Source organism: Scomber scombrus, chromosome 20, assembly GCF_963691925.1.
Source record: "Scomber scombrus chromosome 20, fScoSco1.1, whole genome shotgun sequence".
NCBI lineage: Eukaryota > Metazoa > Chordata > Actinopteri > Scombriformes > Scombridae > Scomber > Scomber scombrus.
This window is the reverse complement of record NC_084989.1, coordinates 23,099,072-23,118,333: the sequence shown is the minus strand read 5'-3', so window position 1 is coordinate 23,118,333 and position 19,262 is coordinate 23,099,072. Positions and strand designations below refer to the sequence as shown.

General features: G+C 40.6%; 2 protein-coding genes across 2 annotated transcripts; both read left to right on the top strand.

Moving 5' to 3' along the window:
* The first annotated feature begins 664 nt into the window (after positions 1–664).
* LOC134002141 (uncharacterized protein K02A2.6-like) lies at positions 665–4,768 on the top strand. Its single transcript, XM_062441424.1, has one exon. It carries the CDS (start codon positions 665–667, stop codon positions 4,766–4,768), a length of 4,104 nt encoding a protein of 1,367 aa, XP_062297408.1.
* Positions 4,769–5,463: 695 nt separating this feature from the next.
* apoob (apolipoprotein O, b) lies at positions 5,464–19,234 on the top strand. The gene is made up of 9 exons (XM_062441835.1): positions 5,464–5,517; positions 6,393–6,500; positions 8,342–8,467; positions 9,957–9,989; positions 10,978–11,032; positions 11,385–11,480; positions 15,152–15,243; positions 18,589–18,678; positions 18,764–19,234. The coding sequence occupies exons 1-9, from the start codon at positions 5,500–5,502 to the stop codon at positions 18,809–18,811; spliced, it is 666 nt and encodes a 221-aa protein (XP_062297819.1). The 5' UTR covers positions 5,464–5,499; the 3' UTR covers positions 18,812–19,234.
* The last annotated feature ends 28 nt before the right edge of the window (positions 19,235–19,262 follow it).

The window sequence follows — 19,262 nt, the reverse complement described above, 5'->3', positions numbered from 1 at the left end:
AAACATTCACAATAACACTGAGAGATCTGCTCCACGGGTAGATGTGAAGTCTGTGGTTTTATTTTTGTGCCACATCAGTGAGCAAAGTGAAAGATCTAATAGAAAATGAGAAAAGTAGGTTTAAAGGGATTTTCACCAGTCTCTAGTTTCTTTTTTTCAGCTATGGAAACCCAACTCAACCAATGTGATTAGAAACTATCTCAAAATAATGACTTAGGACTCAAAATTATGACTTAGTATCTTAAAATAATGAGTTAGTATCTTAAAATAATAGTTAGTATCTTAAAATAATGAGTTAGTGTTGTAACTGTGTAATTGACATAATATGTAGATGTCTGCCAGTCCACTAGGTGGCGTTGGCTAGAGTTGTTACCTGTTGGGGAGTCCGACAGAGGATAGAAGAAGTATAGTTTATACTGAAGACTGTGAAGAAATGTGGTGACTGAGAGAGATTAAAATGTGTTCGTCAAGAATAAAATAAACCCCCATTGTTCAGCAAGAAGCCTCCCGTTGAGTTACTACATAAATGGCGACGAGGATAAAGTTTCAGCGGATGCCTCGCGGGAATCAAGACGAATGAGTAAGACTCCCTGCTAAGTTGCTAAGTTAGCATACCACCTGGACTTTGTAACCAAGAAAAAAGTTTGAAAAAAAAAGAAAAATCATGGCGGCGGCTATGGTAGGAAGCACCGCTCCTTTTGATTGCCAAACCCAGTCATGGGAGGAATATTGTGAAGTGCTCCACCATTTTTTTGAAGCTAATGAGATCGACGATGCAAGTCGACAGAAAGCTATATTACTTAGTTCAGTGGGCAGTCAGACGTACAGCCTCATGAGGAACTTAGTCAGTCCCGCCAAGCCAGGAGACAAGACATTTGATGAACTGGTCAAGTTATTAAAGGAACATTTCAACCCTAAACCCAGCGAGATTGTGCAGCGTTTCAAGTTTAATTCCAGAAACAGGAAGAATGGAGAAACAGTCATGGAATATGTTGCTGTGCTAAGGAAATTATCGCAAGACTGCAACTACGGAGACAAGTTGTCTGAGATGATAAGGGACAGACTGGTCTGCGGTATAGGAGATGACCGCATACAGCGCCGACTGTTGTCAGAGCCGGACTTGACATTCGACAAGGCACTGAAGCTGGCACAGGCAATTGAGACAGCCAGCAAAGATGTGAAGGACTTACACTCTCTGGAGTTTGCACCGCCACACTTGAGGGCACCTCAAACAGTGCACAAAATGTCAGCAAAGCAGACCCCCAGTAGGCAGCAGCACCAGCATAAGGTTTGCTACAGGTGTGGAGGGGAGCAGCACAGGGCTGGGGACTGTAGGTTCATTAAAGAAACCTGTCACAAGTGTGGTAAAGTTGGCCATATTCAGAAAGTGTGTAGGTTCAAAGGCCCAGCCAGTAATTCAAAGGCTAGAGGGGGTGGAGTTCACTCAGGAAAGCAGGGGAGAACACAGGGAGCAAATTATGTCAGACAGGGGAAAGATGAAAAAGATGGCGTTGATACAGATGAAGTCATGTTCACACTGTACAAAATAGATGAACTTGATGTACCAGCAGAAGAGCCATTTGTAGAGACATTGTCAGTTAATGAGACAGACACACAGTTTGAGATGGACTCAGGGTGTGGGGTAACAGTAATAAACCACTTGGTGTTCAAAACCTTAGGGGGGAAGGAGGCACCAAAGTTACGCCCATGTCGAGTGAGACTCAGAACATACACAGGCCATAGAGTAAAAGTCTTGGGAGCAGCTGTGGTTAAGGTGCAGCACAAAGGGCTAGTACAAGACTTACCTGTGGTAGTTGTAGCGGGTTCAGGCCCCAGTCTGGTAGGCAGGTACTGGATTAGGAGGCTAGGTTTACAGTGGAGATCAGAACCCCAGGTCCATCACATCCAGGAAGAGACCTCAGAGGAGGTACAGGGGAGACCAGAATCCCAAATCCACCATCTGGGAGAAGTGACATTGGAGGAGGTACTGGGGGAGTATGGGGAGGTTTTCAAAGATGAACTCGGGAGATTCAAAGGCCCCCCAGCCAAAATATATGTGGACAAAGAAGCAGCCCCCAGGTTTTTTAAAGCCCGGCCCGTTCCATATGCTATGAGAGGAAGAGTTGAGGAGGAGCTCAACCGTCTCCTCACCCAAGGGATCATTGAACCTGTTAAACATGCTGAGTGGGCAGCGCCTGTGGTCCCAGTGCTGAAACCCGATGACACCGCAAGACTGTGCGGAGATTACAAACTGACGGTAAATCAGATCTCAAAGCTTGAACAGTACCCGATTCCCAGAATTGAGGACTTGTTTGCCACGCTTTCAGGTGGACAGAAATTCACAAAATTAGATCTGAGTCACGCTTATCACCAGATTCCCTTGGAAGAGGAAGCAAAGAAGTACGTGACCATAAATACCCATAAAGGTTTGTTCACATACAGAGTGCTACCTTTTGGAGTTTCATCAAGCCCAGCGATATTCCAACGGACCATGGAGGGACTGCTGCAGGGCATTCCTCGTGTGACCATCTTCCTGGATGACATCCTCCTCACAGGGAAAGACGACCAAGAGCACCTGCAGACTCTGGCCATGGTGCTGAAACGGCTACAGGAAGCCGGTCTCAGACTAAAGAGGGCCAAGTGCTTATTCATGAATGAGGAAGTGATGTTTCTGGGTCATAAAGTGGATGCAACAGGGCTGCACCCAGTCCATGAGAAGGTGCGAGCAATCAAAGAGGCACCCACACCTTCAAATGTAACAGAGTTGAAGGCATACTTAGGACTGTTAAACTATTATAACAAGTTTCTGCCAAATCTGTCAACTGTCCTTGCCCCAGTGCACAAACTGTTACAAAAAGAGACAAAATGGCAGTGGGGAGAGGCACAACAAGCTGCTTTTGAAAGATCAAAAGAAATGATGCAGTCTGCTGAAGTGCTTGTTCATTACGACCCAGAGAAAGACATTGTGCTGTCATGTGACGCATCACCCTATGGAGTAGGTGCCGTACTGTCCCATCACATGCCAGATGGAACGGAGAGACCCATAGGATTCACCTCACGAACATTGAACGCAGCTGAGAAGAACTATTCACAACTAGATAAGGAAGGACTAGCAGTGATGTTTGGAATAAAACGTTTCCATAAGTACATTTATGGACGGAAATTCACAATAGTGACAGATCACAAGCCCTTGCTGTCACTTTTCAGTGAGATGCGAGCCGTACCACAGATGGCCTCACCCAGAATCCAACGATGGGCGGTAACCTTGAGAGCCTATGAATATACAATAGTGTATAAAGAAGGGAAGTATCACTGCAATGCAGATGCCCTGAGCCGCCTTCCTTTACCGGAGGAACCGGAAGTTGAGAGGCTGGAAGAGAGGGTTCTCATGCTGGAGAGCTCTGACATCACGCTGGTGACAGCTGATCAAGTAAAAGCATGGACAGACAAAGATCCAGTACTCCTGAGGGTGCGGGAGATGGTACAAAATGGCTGGTCAGCAAAATTAAAAGGGGAGGAGTTTGCCCCATATGAGGTGAGGAAACATGAACTCAGTATCCAGAATGGATGTGTGTTATGGGGCTGGAGAGTGATTGTGCCAAAACCAGGCCGAGAAAACGTTATGAGACAACTTCATCAGTGCCACCCAGGAGTGTCCAGAATGAAAGCACTGGCTAGGAGTTATGTGTGGTGGCCAAAGTTGGACAAGGAGTTGGAGGATATGGTCAAGGGCTGTACAACATGTCAAGAGCACCGTAATATCCCTGCACCAGCTCCATTACACCCCTGGGAGTGGCCGGACAAACCGTGGAGCCGTCTCCATGTAGATTATGCCGGACCGTTTATGGAAAAAATGTTTTTTGTGCTCATTGATGCACATTCAAAATGGATGGACGTGTATCCAGTGAACTCTGCCACTTCAGCCACTACAATTGAGTGTCTGCGTACCAGTTTCAGTAATCATGGACTGCCTGAGTTGTTGGTGTGTGATAATGGCACTTGTTTCACCAGCACAGAGTTCAAAGACTTTCTGAGTAAAAATGGTATCCGTCATGTGACCTCTGCACCCTACCACGCTGCCAGTAACGGGTTAGCAGAGAGAGGGGTACAAACATTCAAGAGAATGATGAAAAAATGTCCAGAGGGCACACTCACAGCTAAGGTAGCCAGAGTGTTATTTAGCTACAGAGTTACTCCTCACACCACTACAGGCCTATCCCCAGCAGAGTTGCTTCTAGGAAGGAAGCTACGTTGCACACTCGATTCAATCCATCCAGACCTGAGCAGGAAAGTGAAGGAAAGACAAGAAAGACAGATAAATGATCACAACAAAAGGGCGAAAGAACGCTGGTTCAAAACAGGAGACTCAGTGCTGACCCAGAACTTCAGTCTAGGGCCCAAGTGGATCCCGGGAATTATTGAGTCGGTGACAGGACCGGTGTCCTATAAAGTGATGCTGGGGGATGGGAGAGTAGTGAGGAGACATGTGGATCAGATTCACACTCGCCACCAGAGACCACAAGAATGTAACAACAACCAACAAGCTGCTGCTAGTCAGCTAAGTCAGGCCAACGAAAAAAACGAAGCATGGCTGGAAGCTGAGCAGGTGGTACTCAGGGGTGACAAGTTGGAGGAGCCAGCAGCTACAGAAGCTGTTGAAAGCTCAGAGACTGAACAGAAAACTCTTACAAATACAACTCCAGTAAGGAGACAGTCAAGAAGGGAAACTAAGTTGCCCAGTTACCTTAAAGACTTTCAGTTGCATTAAGAGAGACTGATTACCACTGTTGTGGGCAATTGGACAGAGTTAAATAGTTATAATGTTCCTGTGATATGTATAGAAAATGCTTAAGGGGGAAGGGATGTTGTAACTGTGTAATTGACATAATATGTAGATGTCTGCCAGTCCACTAGGTGGCGTTGGCTAGAGTTGTTACCTGTTGGGGAGTCCGACAGAGGATAGAAGAAGTATAGTTTATACTGAAGACTGTGAAGAAATGTGGTGACTGAGAGAGATTAAAATGTGTTCGTCAAGAATAAAATAAACCCCCATTGTTCAGCAAGAAGCCTCCCGTTGAGTTACTACAGTTAGTATCTTAAAATAATGACTTAATATCTCAAAATAATGACCTAGTGTTATATACATTATTTTGAGATAGTTTTTCATTATAATGATTAACAGGATCTTAAATGGGCTTCGATAATCAACAATAGTTTAGTGTAAAATTATGAAAAAGCTTAAATATAAACTACAGAATTAAAACTTTGAGGCCATATTTAATTTAATTTATTAATCGTTCTCCCTTAGTTCAGACCTGTTATTTGTATTATAAGGATGTATGCTGCTTGTCATGCTAAATAAAGAAAATAAAAATAAAAACGTGATTTAAAAAAAAAAAAAAAAAACGTGCTTCTGGTTTGACAGTTAAATACACACTGCGCATGCGCATCCTGTCTCCGGCTTGCCGTAGAAAGAAAGCGAAAGTCCTCTGGGTGAAGATGTCATTCGTGAAGCTGGTAAATATTCTCTTCTGATTTTTAACCTTTTTACAGCTGAAACACAGCGTAGTGTTTAATCAGCTGCTGTCATCCAGTGTATAAAGATGTTATAGTTTTATTAACATTACTATACCCGCGGAGAGACGTTAATAAATGAGCAAACAGCTACCGTTAGCGTCAGTTAAACAGTCGGAGGGTTTTTATATCTGTTATTATTTAACGTTAAAGCTTCATTAAAGCTCCTCACTGACTCTACACTCACTGAATGTGTGTTTTAACATGTTTAAATAGAAAGTACAGCCTCATGTGTAGCTTTGTCCTCCCTCACTGGCGTGTGTGTGTGTGTGTGTGTGTGTGTGTCTGTCTGTGTGTCTGTGTATGTGTGTGTGTCTGTTTGTGTTGTATGTGTATGTGTATGTGTGTGTGTGTGTGTGTGTGTGTGTGTGTGTGTGTGTGTATGTATTTATGTGTGTATGTATTTGTGTGTATGTATTTGTGTGTGTATGTCTGTATATGTGTGTTGTGTGTCTGTATGTATGTGTGTGTATTTATGTGTGTGTGTGTGTGTGTGTCTGTATGTATGTGTGTATATATGTGTATGTATTTGTGTGTGTATTTGTGTGTGTGTGTGTGTGTGTGTTGTATGTGTGTGTGTGTGTGTGTGTGTGTGTGTATGTATTTATGTGTGTATGTATGTGTATGTATTTGTGTGTGTGTGTGTGTGTGTGTGTATATGTGTGTGTGTGTGTGTGTGTGTGTGTATATGTGTGTGTGTGTGTGTGTGTGTGTGTGTGTGTGTGTGTGTGTGTGTGTATGTGTATGTGTGTATATATGTGTATGTATTCGTGTGTGTGTATTTATGTGTGTGTGTGTGTGTGTGTCTCTGCCTGCAGGTGTCACTGTGCTCCGTGGCTCCCGGTCTGACGGCCCTGCTGAGCGGCTCCGTGTTGGCAGCCAGCGAGGTGAAGAAGAAGAAGATCTCCCTGCTGAGTATCGATGAGGTGAAGTTAATCAATAACTGACTGATAGGAACAGCACGAAGCCTCGCTGTGACCTGATTCACCTCTGTGTTTATGTACAGAGGCGGAAACATTCACTTAACTACTGTATTTCCATGTTCTACATCTTTCTACATCTCAGAGGGAAATATTGTACTTTCTACTCCACTACATTTATTTAACAGCTTTAGTTACTTTTCAGATGCAGATTTGACACAATGGAAAATATAACAAGCTTTTAAAATACAACACATTGTTAACCCTCCTGTTGTCCTCGAGTCAAGGAAGGAAGGGAGGAAGAAGGAAGGAAAGGAGGAAAGAAGGGAGGAAGGAAAGAAGGGTGGAAGAAGGAAGGAAAGGAGGTAGGCAGGTAGGGAGGAAGGAAGGTAGGAAAGGAAGGAAGGAAGGCAGGGAAGAAAGAAGGAAGGAAGAAAGGGGGATGTAGGCAGGAAAGAAGGAAGGGAGGAAAGAGAGAGGAAGGAAAGAAAGAGAGAAGGAGGGAGGGAGGAAGGAAGGAAAGGAGGAAGGAAGGGAGGAAGGAGGGAGGAAGGAAAGAAGGGCGGAAGAAGGAAGGAAATGAGGTAGGCAGGTGGGGAGGAAGGAAGGAAAGGAGGGAGGAAGGAAGGCAGGGAAGAAAGAAGGAAGGAAGAAAGGGGGATGTAGGAAGGAAAGAAGGAAGGGAGGAAAGAGAGAGGAAGGAAAGAAAGAGAGAAGGAGGGAGGGAGGAAGGAAGGAAAGGAGGAAGGAAGGGAGAAAAGAAGGGAGGAAGGATGGAGGAAGGAAAGAAGGGCGGAAGAAGGAAGGAAATGAGGTAGGCAGGTGGGGAGGAAGGAAGGAAAGGAGGGAGGAAGGAAGGTAGGAAAGGAAGGAAGGAAGGCAGGGAGGAAAGAAGGAAGGAAGAAAGGGGAATGTAGGAAGGAAAGAAGGAAGGGAGGAAAGAGAGAGGAAGGAAAGAAAGAAGGACAGAGCAAAGAAGGGAGGAAGGAGGGAAGAAAGGGGGATGTAGGAAGGAAAGAAGGAAGGGAGGAAAGAGAGAGGAAGTAAAGAAAGAGAGAAGGAGGGAGGGAGGAAGGAAGGAAAAAAGGAACAGTCAAAAGAGACGGGGTCAATTTGACCCGGGAGTACGACACGAAGGTTAAAGATGAAACCAAACAGCAGTGTGTAGTCGGCTCACATCTCAGATGTCTATGAGTTGTTAACAGCTCCACCAAATAGTGATTTTTCCCTCTAAACTTCTCACATGCTTTCATTTCAATAAATGTTCAAATGATCCAATATTTCAGCAAAAATCAAAGATTAGAGAAAAAGTCCAAAAACTGAAAACACATTTGTGTATCTGAACTTAGTTTGTTCTTCTTTCCTCTCCCATTAATCATCTCACCACCCCTCACATTTATCTGCTGACCCTTTGGAGGGGCCCCACCCCTAGGTTGGGAACCACTGGACTAAACTAGCTAACTGTATATAAAGTAGTGTAAACTAGCTCCACCTCCAGCAGCTACAACAGTAACATGCTGCTCTAACACTGATGCTTCACTATTAATAATCTAATGATGTCATAATAATAATAATAATATATCAGTCAGAGGACCAAACCACTACTTTTACTGTAATACTGCATACTACATCACTCATAATACTGCAGTACTTTTACTGTAATACTGCATACTACATCACTCATAATACTGCAGTACTTTACTGTAATACTGCATACTACATCACTCATAATACTGCAGTACTTTTTAATGCTTTTACTTGTAATGTAGTATTTTTACTGTGCTGTTCTTGTACTTTTTACTCACTAACTTTAACACTCCTCCTCTTCCTCCTCCTGTGTGTTTCAGCTGCCGTCTTTATACAGCAGTCCTGAAGTGGAGCCTCCGCAGTACGTGGAGCCGGAGGCGGGGCAGCTGGAGCAGAGCATCGCGTCACTGAGGAAATGGGCCGAGCCGTACACAAACCAGTGTCAGGTGTGTTTACATCTCACACTTCCTGACATTTTTAACTGTAGAGATATTCTGGGCAGAAAACTGAGATTTAAACTTCCTGTCTGTGTATTTCTGCCAAAATCTGACCTTAACTTCAACCAATGTATACATAAACATAATGATTCCCAACACTATGATTCACCATGTTGCTGTGGTGATTCATAGTGTTGGGCTCCATTCATGACGTCTGTTTTCATTCATCTCAGAGTTGATTGAACTGAGTCTGATCAGCTGTTGTAATGCTGAAAACTTTCCCACGTCAGAGTTCAGGGTCAGACTCAGAGTTTGTTGAACCTGTTTTCTGGACTGGACTCTTGTTTTGTGTCACAGAGCCTGAGGACTCTCAAACACACACACACACACACACACACACACACACACACACACACACACACACACACACAGCTGCGGATCACTGATTGGCTCTTTGAATGATATTAAAACAATACTCAGTTACAGACTAAAGAAATATTCACATTTAAGAAGCTGGAATCAGATAATTTTGACTTTTTTCTTCTTTAAAAAATGACTCAGATGGTTAATTTATGATTTAAATAATAACCTGTAAATGTAAGTATAAGCTACTCAAACAGCATATTAACAAATATATCCTATAGAGCTGCTATTAATAATTATGAGTTGTAGATAAAGTCTCAGTAAAAGTGCACTGTAGTATCTAAAACATATCTAAAAGTGCTTCAACCAAATTTGACCAGTTCATAAATGTTCCAAACAAGCTAGTTCATTACTGAGGAACATATAAGATGTTGTTTCAGTATCTTTCTCTACATTGTGTTTTATTGTGTCGTCTTTGCTCTTCAATAAAAGACTCAACACGTTTTCACAGATTCTGAGGAGATATTTAAGAGTCATATTTCTTCCTCTTCTCTCTCTCACAGTTTCCTGCAGTTTTCATTCCTGACGTCAGACGTCATGTTTTTGGCCCCGAAAATAAACTCACATGAGCTCAGAGGTTTTAATCACGTGCACTTTTTTTTTTTTTTTTACAATTTCCAGAACAAAAGAAACACAGCTGTCGTGTCTCTGTGTTGTTTTTGGCACGATTTCCACAGCAGATGATGTCACAGCCAACTAAAATATCACATTTAAAAACTGGCTTGTAAGATTTTTCCACCGTATGAGACACGTGTTAACAGTGCACACCTATTTGTTTTCCACTATTATTGTTAATTATTGCTGAATAAGTGTGATTAGTTTTAAAATATATATATTTTTTCATATTCACGTGTTCAGAAAAGGCCTTAAAGTAGTTTTAATACTGAGGAAACATCAGAAAAAGTGAGATTATTCAAAGTATTTTTACTTCTACAGAGCTTCACTGTGTCTTTTAAACATAATATTTTGTTCTATTATTATCAGTCGTGTCTATTTGGTGTTTAAAAAGGAGGCAACAGTTAAAAATACTGATGAAAGAATTAATTTAAACTTTCATGTCTTTTGTGTTTTGCAGGAAACAAGTCAGACTGCAATGGAGAAAGTTGAGGTTAGTTTCTTTTCTTTTAAACTGTCTTTTCTCTTTTCTCTCTGTTGCTGTTTATGAATGTAAGTTATTTAACCGTTACGCGTGCAGTTGTTTGATAACTTTTTTGTGATGACAGCTGCACAGAAACTTGTCCAAACCATAGACTGTATATAAGAAATGGACGTAACATCCGTGACGTCACCCATTGGTTTGTGGACTGCTGCTCGGAGGCCAATAGTATCGGATCTGAGCAGCGCCATCTTGAAAATTTCAGGTGCATGCTGGGAAAAATAAAAACACGGATTCTACTTATATGGGCATCAGGAGGAGCATGAGGCGCCCTCCTGAACCTGTGAACCAATCAACCTGTCAATCACGACGTAGCCACGCCCTAATGCATACCCTGCTTTATCGTCACATATAAAATCAGGGAGGCCAAAATGTCCCAAATGAACATCATACTGCATTGAAGAAGGCTTTAAACTAGCGATTGAGACCATAAACACATGTTGAAAACGTTTACTGAGGTTAGAAATCAAGTGAGAAGTTGGTGAATTCTCCATTGACTTGTATAGAGACGGAAGTCCTTTTGACACCAAAACGGTCGCCCCCTGGTGGCCTTTTGATAGAATGCAGTTTTAAGTTACTTCAGCGTTGGCATTATTTCAGAGGACCAGAACTCCCCGCCTGGTCCAAACCATCTGTGACGAAGCTGTCTGCTTTTTTTTTTTCCTCTTCACTCACAAGTTGAGATGATGCTGTTTATCTTCACTCTGCAGCTTCTTATTAAATTATGTAAATGTGACTGTGACTGGTTTTTATCAGTGCTTAAAAAACCTGCATCAGCTATAAACAGCTTTAATAACTTAGATTCAGAAAACTAATGAACATATAAATTGTTCATTAATCTTTGTGCTATATGGGTTTAAGTGCAATATAAAAACATAAGTAATATTATTGTATATTTTGAAGTTGACATTAATGTGACTTCCTTCTTTGTGTGACGCAGCGAGCGTACAGGACCGTGGAACCGACCATCAACACGTCCGTCACAACAGTCACAGGTGAGAAAAGTCCTGAACACTTCCTTCAGTCAGTGTAATATGAGCTGTGAGTGTGATTATATTAAAATAACTGTTTGTGTCTGAGTGTCCAGTCATAACTAAATGACACAACATCTGGATTGTCTTTCAAAACAACAAAAATCTCAGATATATTTGACAGAAAAAGCCGATAAAAGTCATGTTTGACACAGAAAAGCTTTAAATCTTCACATATTAGAAGCTTCAACCTGCAAATATTTCATTTTTTTGTTTAAAAAAACACTAAAACAATCAGAATAGTTGATATTTAAACATCCTGTCACACTGAACAGCGTCTGAAATTTAAAATAACACAAACACGTCTCTCTGTCAGATGTGTACCAGTTCCTCAGCGACCCTCCTCCTGATCTTTACCCCAGTGTGGCTGCAGTGGGTTTCTCTGGATTCCTCGGACTCTATTTGGCCCAAGGTAACCTGAGACACACACACATACACACACATACACACACACTCACTCAGACACACACATACACACATATACACACTCACACACACATACATACACACATACATACACACACACACACACACACACATATACATACAAACACACATACATACGCATACACACACACATACATACATACATATACACACATACACACACACACATACACACACACACACACACACATATATACATACATATACATACATATACACACACACATACACACATACACACACACACACACATATACACACACATACACACTCACATACGTACATACACACACACAGACACACACACACTCACTCAGACACACACATACACATATATACATACATACACACACACACACTCACACACACACACACATACACATATGTACATACACACACACACACACACACACACACATACACACACGCACACATATACACACATACACACTCACATACGTACAAACACACACACACACACACACATATGCATACACACACACACACATACATACATACATATACACACATACACACACACATACACACACACACACACACACACACACACACATATATACATACATATACATACATATACACACACACATACATACACACATACACACACGCACACACACATATACACACACATACACACTCACATACGTACAAACACACACACACACACATATACATACAAACACAAATACATACACATATACACATATACACACACACATACACACATACATACACACACACACACACATATATTACAAACACACATACATACGCATACACACACACACACACATACACATATACACACTCACACACACACACATACATACACACACACACACACACACATACATACATACACACACACACACATACTAACACACACACATACACACATACATACACACACACACACACACACATACTAACACACACACACACACACACACATACATACATACATACATACACACATAAATACACACACACACACACACACCCACTCAGACCTGCTTTTCCTCACAGACCCCCAACAGGTCAAAGGTTACAGACAGGCTGATAAGGAGCGAGGAGATAAAATGACTCTGAATATTTAAAGGAGAAAAGATCCGTTTGTTTTGTTTCCTGTTTATTTATGAAGTTTCTGCTTTTATTCGCACAATAACTTTAATCCAACAGTTTTCTCTTTAAAGAGACGATAAAAACAACCTTAAACCTTTAATAAAATACTATGATTTAATGTGTTTCCTACCAAATGAATCTAAGTCTTTAAGTTTCTCTTCTACTACTAAGTTTCATTTATTTGATTTCCTGTTTCCCACTTCCTGTAGTTATGGAAATGAGTAAAAACCAGTAGATAAGTCACACCAGTGTAAAAGAAGAAGAAACTAATAAAAGTAAAAGAACAAAACAATCAAAAAAAGAAAAACCCAATTATAATAAAAAAGAAAACAAAGTACAGAAAGAGAGAAAGAAAACAAAAAGCTTTAGACTAGAGCAAAACATATGAGAGTGCTGCTTAAAATAATATGCTTTAAAAGCCATGAAAACGAACAGAAAGATTAAATATAAAGTGCTTTAAAAGAGCTCAATCATAAGCTCATGAAAAGAGGAACTAAACTGGACCGCTATATTAACTCAGATCAGGTTCAGGTTAATCTGAGTTTTAATTAAACCTTTTAAAATAACACAGTAACTTTACATATTTAATATAATGTGCAGCTCTGTGCTCAATGGAGTCCCAAAAACTCTTCATCAGAGTGTCGCTGTGCATAAATATTGCACCCAAGTCACAGATGATCGAGGTCCATGTCTCATAAGATAAGTCGATATGTAGACGTGATGATTAATAATAGTTATGTTATTGTACGATAAGATAATAAAATGATTAATGAGACCGGCCTATCAGACACATTAATATCACTTTTGATTGCAGGTGTTTGTTGAGTCTGAAGCAGGTGAACAGTTTGAACTTTGAGCTTTTTATTGGACAATATTTCACCTTTTTTATGATTGTTGGTGTTTGATGGAACAGGACGTACCAAGAGAGAGGAAGAGGAAGAGGTTCTGTCCTTTTTATTACCTCCGTATTTATCTGCTTCTCCAACAGACACGAAAACACGAGACGACATGTTAATAATAATTCAGATTTACAGATATGTGACATTCATTCATCAGCTTGACTCTTCATCCTGTTTGTTTATTTATTTATTAGCAGTATAAGAGCATTAATTTTAACCCTCCTGTTGTCCTCCCGGGTCAAATTGACCCAATCTCTTTTGTTCCTTCTTTCCTTCCTTCCTCTTTCTTTAATTTTTCCTTCGTTCTTTCCCTCTTTCTTTGCTCCCTCCTCCTTCCATACTTCTTTCCACACTTCCTTCCTTCCTCCTTCCTCCCTTCCTCCTCTCCTTACTTCCTTCCTCTTTTCCTCCCTCCTTACTCCTTTCCTTCCTTCCTTCCTTCCTCCCTCCTTCCTTCTTTCCTGACTTCCTTCCTCCTTTCCTTCCTCCGTTCCTTCTCTCCTGTCCTTCCTTCTTCTTTTCCTCCCTCGCTCCCTCCTTACTCCTTTCCTTCCTCCTTTCCTTCCTCCCTTCCTTCTCTCCTTACTTCCTTCCTCTTTTCCTCCCTCGCTCCCTCCTTACTCCTTTCCTTCCTTCCTTCCTTCCTTCCTTCCTTCGTTCCTCCTTTCCTTCCTCCCTTCCTTCTCTCCTTACTTCCTTCCTCTTTTCCTCCCTCGCTCCCTCCTTACTCCTTTCCTTCCTTCCTTCCTTCCTTCCCTCCTGTCCTTCCTTCCTTCCTTCCTTCCTCCTGTCCTTCCTTCTTTCCTTCATTCCTTCCTTCCTTGACCTGAGGACAACAGGAGGGTTTAAAGCTAAAATGCAGTTTGGTAAATTTCCAGTTTATTTTCGTTTAATTCCCATTGAAAGTTTCCAACCCTGTGAATGAGTAACCCTGGTGGTAAGTTACCTGTCTAATGAGAACAGCTAAGGAAACTGTACATATATATTCGGGTACGTATCTTGAAACTCTAAATTACTCCCAAAACAGACGTAGCGTCCCATTTTCAGGTCGCCGTGGTGATATTTGATTGACAGGTGACACTTTATAGGGAGGCGTAGATTCAGCAGAGAAAACAGCTCGATTTTCACAATTTTGCAGCCTAATTTTATAGACTTGACAATTATTTATTATTTAAATCATTCAAATTTGACAGGGTGGTTTAACAACCAAAAGAAAAGTACCTGCTTCATTTTTACACCTTTAAACAGTGATGATCTATATAACTAGTGTCTAATAATGCTTGTTTATCCTTTTAATAATGTAAATTTGCCTCCTCAGCTTCCATATATCCTCTTCTATGTCTGAGTTCATATTTGTTTTGAGTGTATTGTCCCTTTAAAAACACCTTTAAACGCCTTGATAAGCTGTTTTTTCTGTTATCAGGCAGTAAACACAGAATACAGGTCACACACAGACAAGAAGCTGCTGTCTGTCTCTGTCTTTATGATACACAGATTAATGATTAAACCCATAAAGAGTTAACGAGGTCACATCAGTTCACATCAGCAGCTTCTTCTCTTTGACCTCTGACTTGTTGTTGTTGTTTTTTAGGCTCCAGAGTGAAGCGGCTGCTGTTTCCAGCGGGACTCATGGCTCTGAGCGCCTCCATGTTTTACCCTCAGCAGGCGGCGTCCTTATTAAAGGTTTGTATCACATAATTTATGCAACTAGAGCTGTAATGATATAAAACAATATGAGGGTATAATAAAAGCAATTATAACGACCAATAAACACAAGTAAACAGAGAAGATTACAGTGAGGTTAAAAGAAGGTGTGAAATAAAGCCTTTAACCCTCCTGTTGAGGAAAGGAGGAAGGAAGGAAAGGAGGAAGGAAAGGAGGAAGGACGAAAGGAGGAAGAAGGAAGGAAAAGAGGGAGGAAGGAAGGAAGGAAAGGAGGGAGGGAGGGAGGAAGGAAGAAGGAAGGAAAGGAGAAAGGAAGGAAAGGAGAAAGGAAGAACGGAGGAAGAAGGAAGGTAGGGAGGAAGGAAGGAAAGGAGGAAGAAGGAAGGAGGGAGGGAGGAAGGAAGGAAAGGAGGAAGAAGGAAGGAAAGGAGGAAGGAAGGATGGTAGGATGGAGGGAGGGAGAAAGGAAAAGAGGAAGGAAGGGGGAAGGTAAGGGGAGGAAAGAAAGAGAGAAGGAGGGAGGGAGGGAGGGAGGAAAGAAGGACAGAAGGAAGGAGGGAAGGAAAGAAGGAGGGAGGGAGGATGGAAGGACAGAAAGAAGGAAGGAAGGAAGAAAAGGGGATGGAGGGAGGAAAGAATGAAGGGAGGAAAGAGAGAGGAAGGAAAGAAAGAGAGAAGGAGGGAGGAAGGACAGACGGAAGGGAGGAAAGAAGGAACAGTCAAAACAGACGGGGTCAATTTGACCCGGGAGGACGACAGGAAGGTTAAACAGATGTATTCATGGTAAAAAAAAAATGTAATTTTAAAGCATTTTGCAGATTCTTCTTCTTTTTTAAGCTCTAATAATCAAATCAAACCAAAAAAGCTTCCAGAACAACAAAAGAGAATAAAGAAACGTAACAAAGGAGAACTTCAGCTGCAACAATTAGTCAATTAATCCATTATTAGATCCACAGAAACATTCACCTCAACTATTTTGACCATTAAAAATGTATTACAGTAACTCTCTGGATGTGAAGATTTGCTGTTTATCTTCAACATTCAAAACAATCTTTAGTTTAAACTGTTGATTGGATAAAACAAATGAACTGAAGCCAACACAGAAGGCTTTAAGAGGCATTTCTTAACACATTTTGTCACATTTCATACAATTATTTTAGCTGCTGCTCGAGTTTGAACTTCTTTTCAAACCAAAAAGTAAAATAAAATTACCAAATCAACTAAATTTGACCAAGTAACAAAATCGGGCCGTGCTGCTACAGTAATTACGGTAGACTAAAGGCACTCCTTCGGATTTTATTGGGCTGCCGTAATTACTGTATTAACAGTGCAACTTCATTTTAAACGGCAGATTTCTCTCTCAGAGCTCCGCTGCTGTAACGCTTCCAGCGGTGTGATTGTTCAATCCATTTTTTAATAGATTTTATCACATTTCATACAGTTATTTTAGCTGCTGCTCGAGTTTGAACTTCTTTTCTCAGGTCTAACACATCCTTAAATCTCTTGTTTTGTCCACAATCCAAATATATTCAGATATTGTTACATATTTTTCCTAATAAAATGTCTTTAAAATGATTAATTGATTATTAAAATAGTTGTTTATTCATCTCCTGTCAATCGTCTGTGTCATAAACCTCAGAGTAGAAGCTGAAAACGTTAAACAGCTTCTGTCAGAATATTCAAATAAACCTTAATAATCAGAAAACTGTGCAAAAAGAAAATGTTTCTGCTTTTAGTTTTAAGTGTGAGATGTCAGATGTTAAAGGAACTTCTCTCATTGTAAAGTCTTTTAGGTTAATAATACGGATCATTTTTGACTATTTTCTTGAGGTTTCAGTGTGAAAAATAAAAGACGCTACGACTCTGAAACACCGGCTGAATTATCTGACGTCAGCCGAAACTCTTGTATTTTTTAACAGGACGGAGATGAAAGAAAAAATCTGTTCTCATATTTCTTTTTTTATTTATTTAACGCTCCAGATCAGAAACACAGGAAACACCTCTGAAAACAGGAAAGCTGGAAAACATGTCGGCTATATATTTATTTATAGGTAGAAATGATTCTGGAGGGGTTTTTTTACTTTTCTGGGAGAGTGTGTTAGTGGAAAGTCACACAATCACACTCCGGCTGTATGAACCTGCTGAGCATCACGTACAGTCAGAGTTTCCAGGCTGGTCTCAGTTTTTATCACCGTCTGTGTGTGTTTGATCTGAGGCTGGTTTCCCTTTAGGAAAGGGTTGAGCTTTTCCTGTAAGAGCTGCTGGCTGTGACTTTCTGCAGCTCATTTCCACCTCATGTCTGGGTCATTTTATTTTAAATTGGTTTCCACCCAGAGAGGCGACAGAGAAGCTGAAAGTGAGCAGGGCGGCGCTCCGATATGAAAACACATGAACGGACAAGATAAAGAAGTTGTTGGCGGTCAGCGGCGACTTCTGTAAAAAGATCATTCATGTGTTTAAGAAAGAGGAAATATATGTAGTCTGTTGAATTTAACATTATAACTAGAGGCTGTCAGATGATTAATTACAAAAGAAAAAACATGATTAATTGCTGAATTTCAACAGTTAATCGCTTTGTTTTTTAATCACATGTTTAAAAGTCTTTATTTCACATTTCACAACAGTTTTTAAGTCCTTATTAACAACATAAAGCAGTTCTTATGTCTGATATAAAGCCTTTAAACAGCTGTAGAGGCTGTAAAGAAACTAAGTTTAAGGCTCAGTCAAGAAACACCGATAATAATTACTTTACAATGTTAATATGGATTTAAAAACTGTGTGAAATGCAGAATATTATAATTTTAAACATTAGATTAACTGTTGAAATTCAACGATTAATCACTTTTTTGGGGAAAATTCATAATTTGACAGTCTTTAACTTCATATTAACAATGTAAAGTCATTGATACCAGTGTTAATCTTGATTATGAATCAAATGAATGCAAAGAAAGTTACTTTATGAACTTATTTCAAATCTAAAAGAAGTGCAACGAGCCCGAGATAACAAAAATATAGAAAATAAATGCTACAACAACAGCGTGGTCTACTTCAAAGTGCTTATTCTGAGAAATACATTTTATTTAGAAAGGATAACACTGTTCCACATTGAGAATTAAACATTCATCACATTATAATAAAGAACATAATCTGTATTTGGAGCGTCCTGAAAAAGGCTAGATGTGTTTTTTTTGTCATTCATCCTAAAATATATCTCTATAAAGTTATGAGCATGCAACAAATCTACAGTCATTCCTCAGTGTGTTTATGGTTTATATCTGCAGTCCTAAATCTAGCAAATAAATCTTCATCAGCTGAGTGAATCCAGGGAAATAATAAAGTTTCTTCTGTGTCTTCTTCCTCCAGGTGAGTCGGGACTCAGCGTACGCCTGGACTCAGCAGGGCCGAGCGGCTGCGGAGGCTCTTTGGAAAGATCCACCGTTTGCCAAAAAGAAGGTGAGAGCTCAACGAATAGAAACCTGTGTAGCTCTGTTTTATTATTGCTCTCACTAATCTGAGTTTTGTGTCTTTTATGTTGTAGTCTGAGAAGAAAGAGAGAACAGAGAACAACGACGACACGAGCAGCTGAGACGACACACACACACACACACACACACACACACACACACACACACACACACACACACACACACACACACACACTCCTCCAACCAATCACACATCGGGTTTCCTGCAAGAACACTTTCATTACTTCTCCTAAATCTCACTTTTTGCTCAACAAACTCAACACTTAACTGCATAAACTCATCTAACCTAAAACCATCACAGACGCCTCTAAAAGAAAAACCCTCCATATATCAGCCGCTCCGCTCCGTTTCATTCATTAAAAAACAGTTTCAGAGTAAAAACCGTTTCAGAGTCTCAGCAGACACATTTATGGGCGTCAGCGGTTGAATTAGAGGAAGTGAAACTTTGAACACTGTGACATGACATGAAGTTAAACGCTTAAACAAAAAGCCTCATGACTATAATATGAGAAGGAGTCATGTGACCATCAGAGATATTTACATGCTGAACAG

Coding starts and splice junctions, on each gene's coding strand:
- LOC134002141 (XM_062441424.1), top strand. CDS start 665: ATGGCGGCGGCTATGGTAGGAAGCACCGCTCCTTTTGATTGCCAAACC.
- apoob (XM_062441835.1), top strand. Junction 6,501..8,341: donor CCCTGCTGAGTATCGATGAG/GTGAAGTTAATC, acceptor TGTGTGTTTCAG/CTGCCGTCTTTATACAGCAG. Junction 11,481..15,151: donor CGGACTCTATTTGGCCCAAG/GTAACCTGAGAC, acceptor GTTGTTTTTTAG/GCTCCAGAGTGAAGCGGCTG.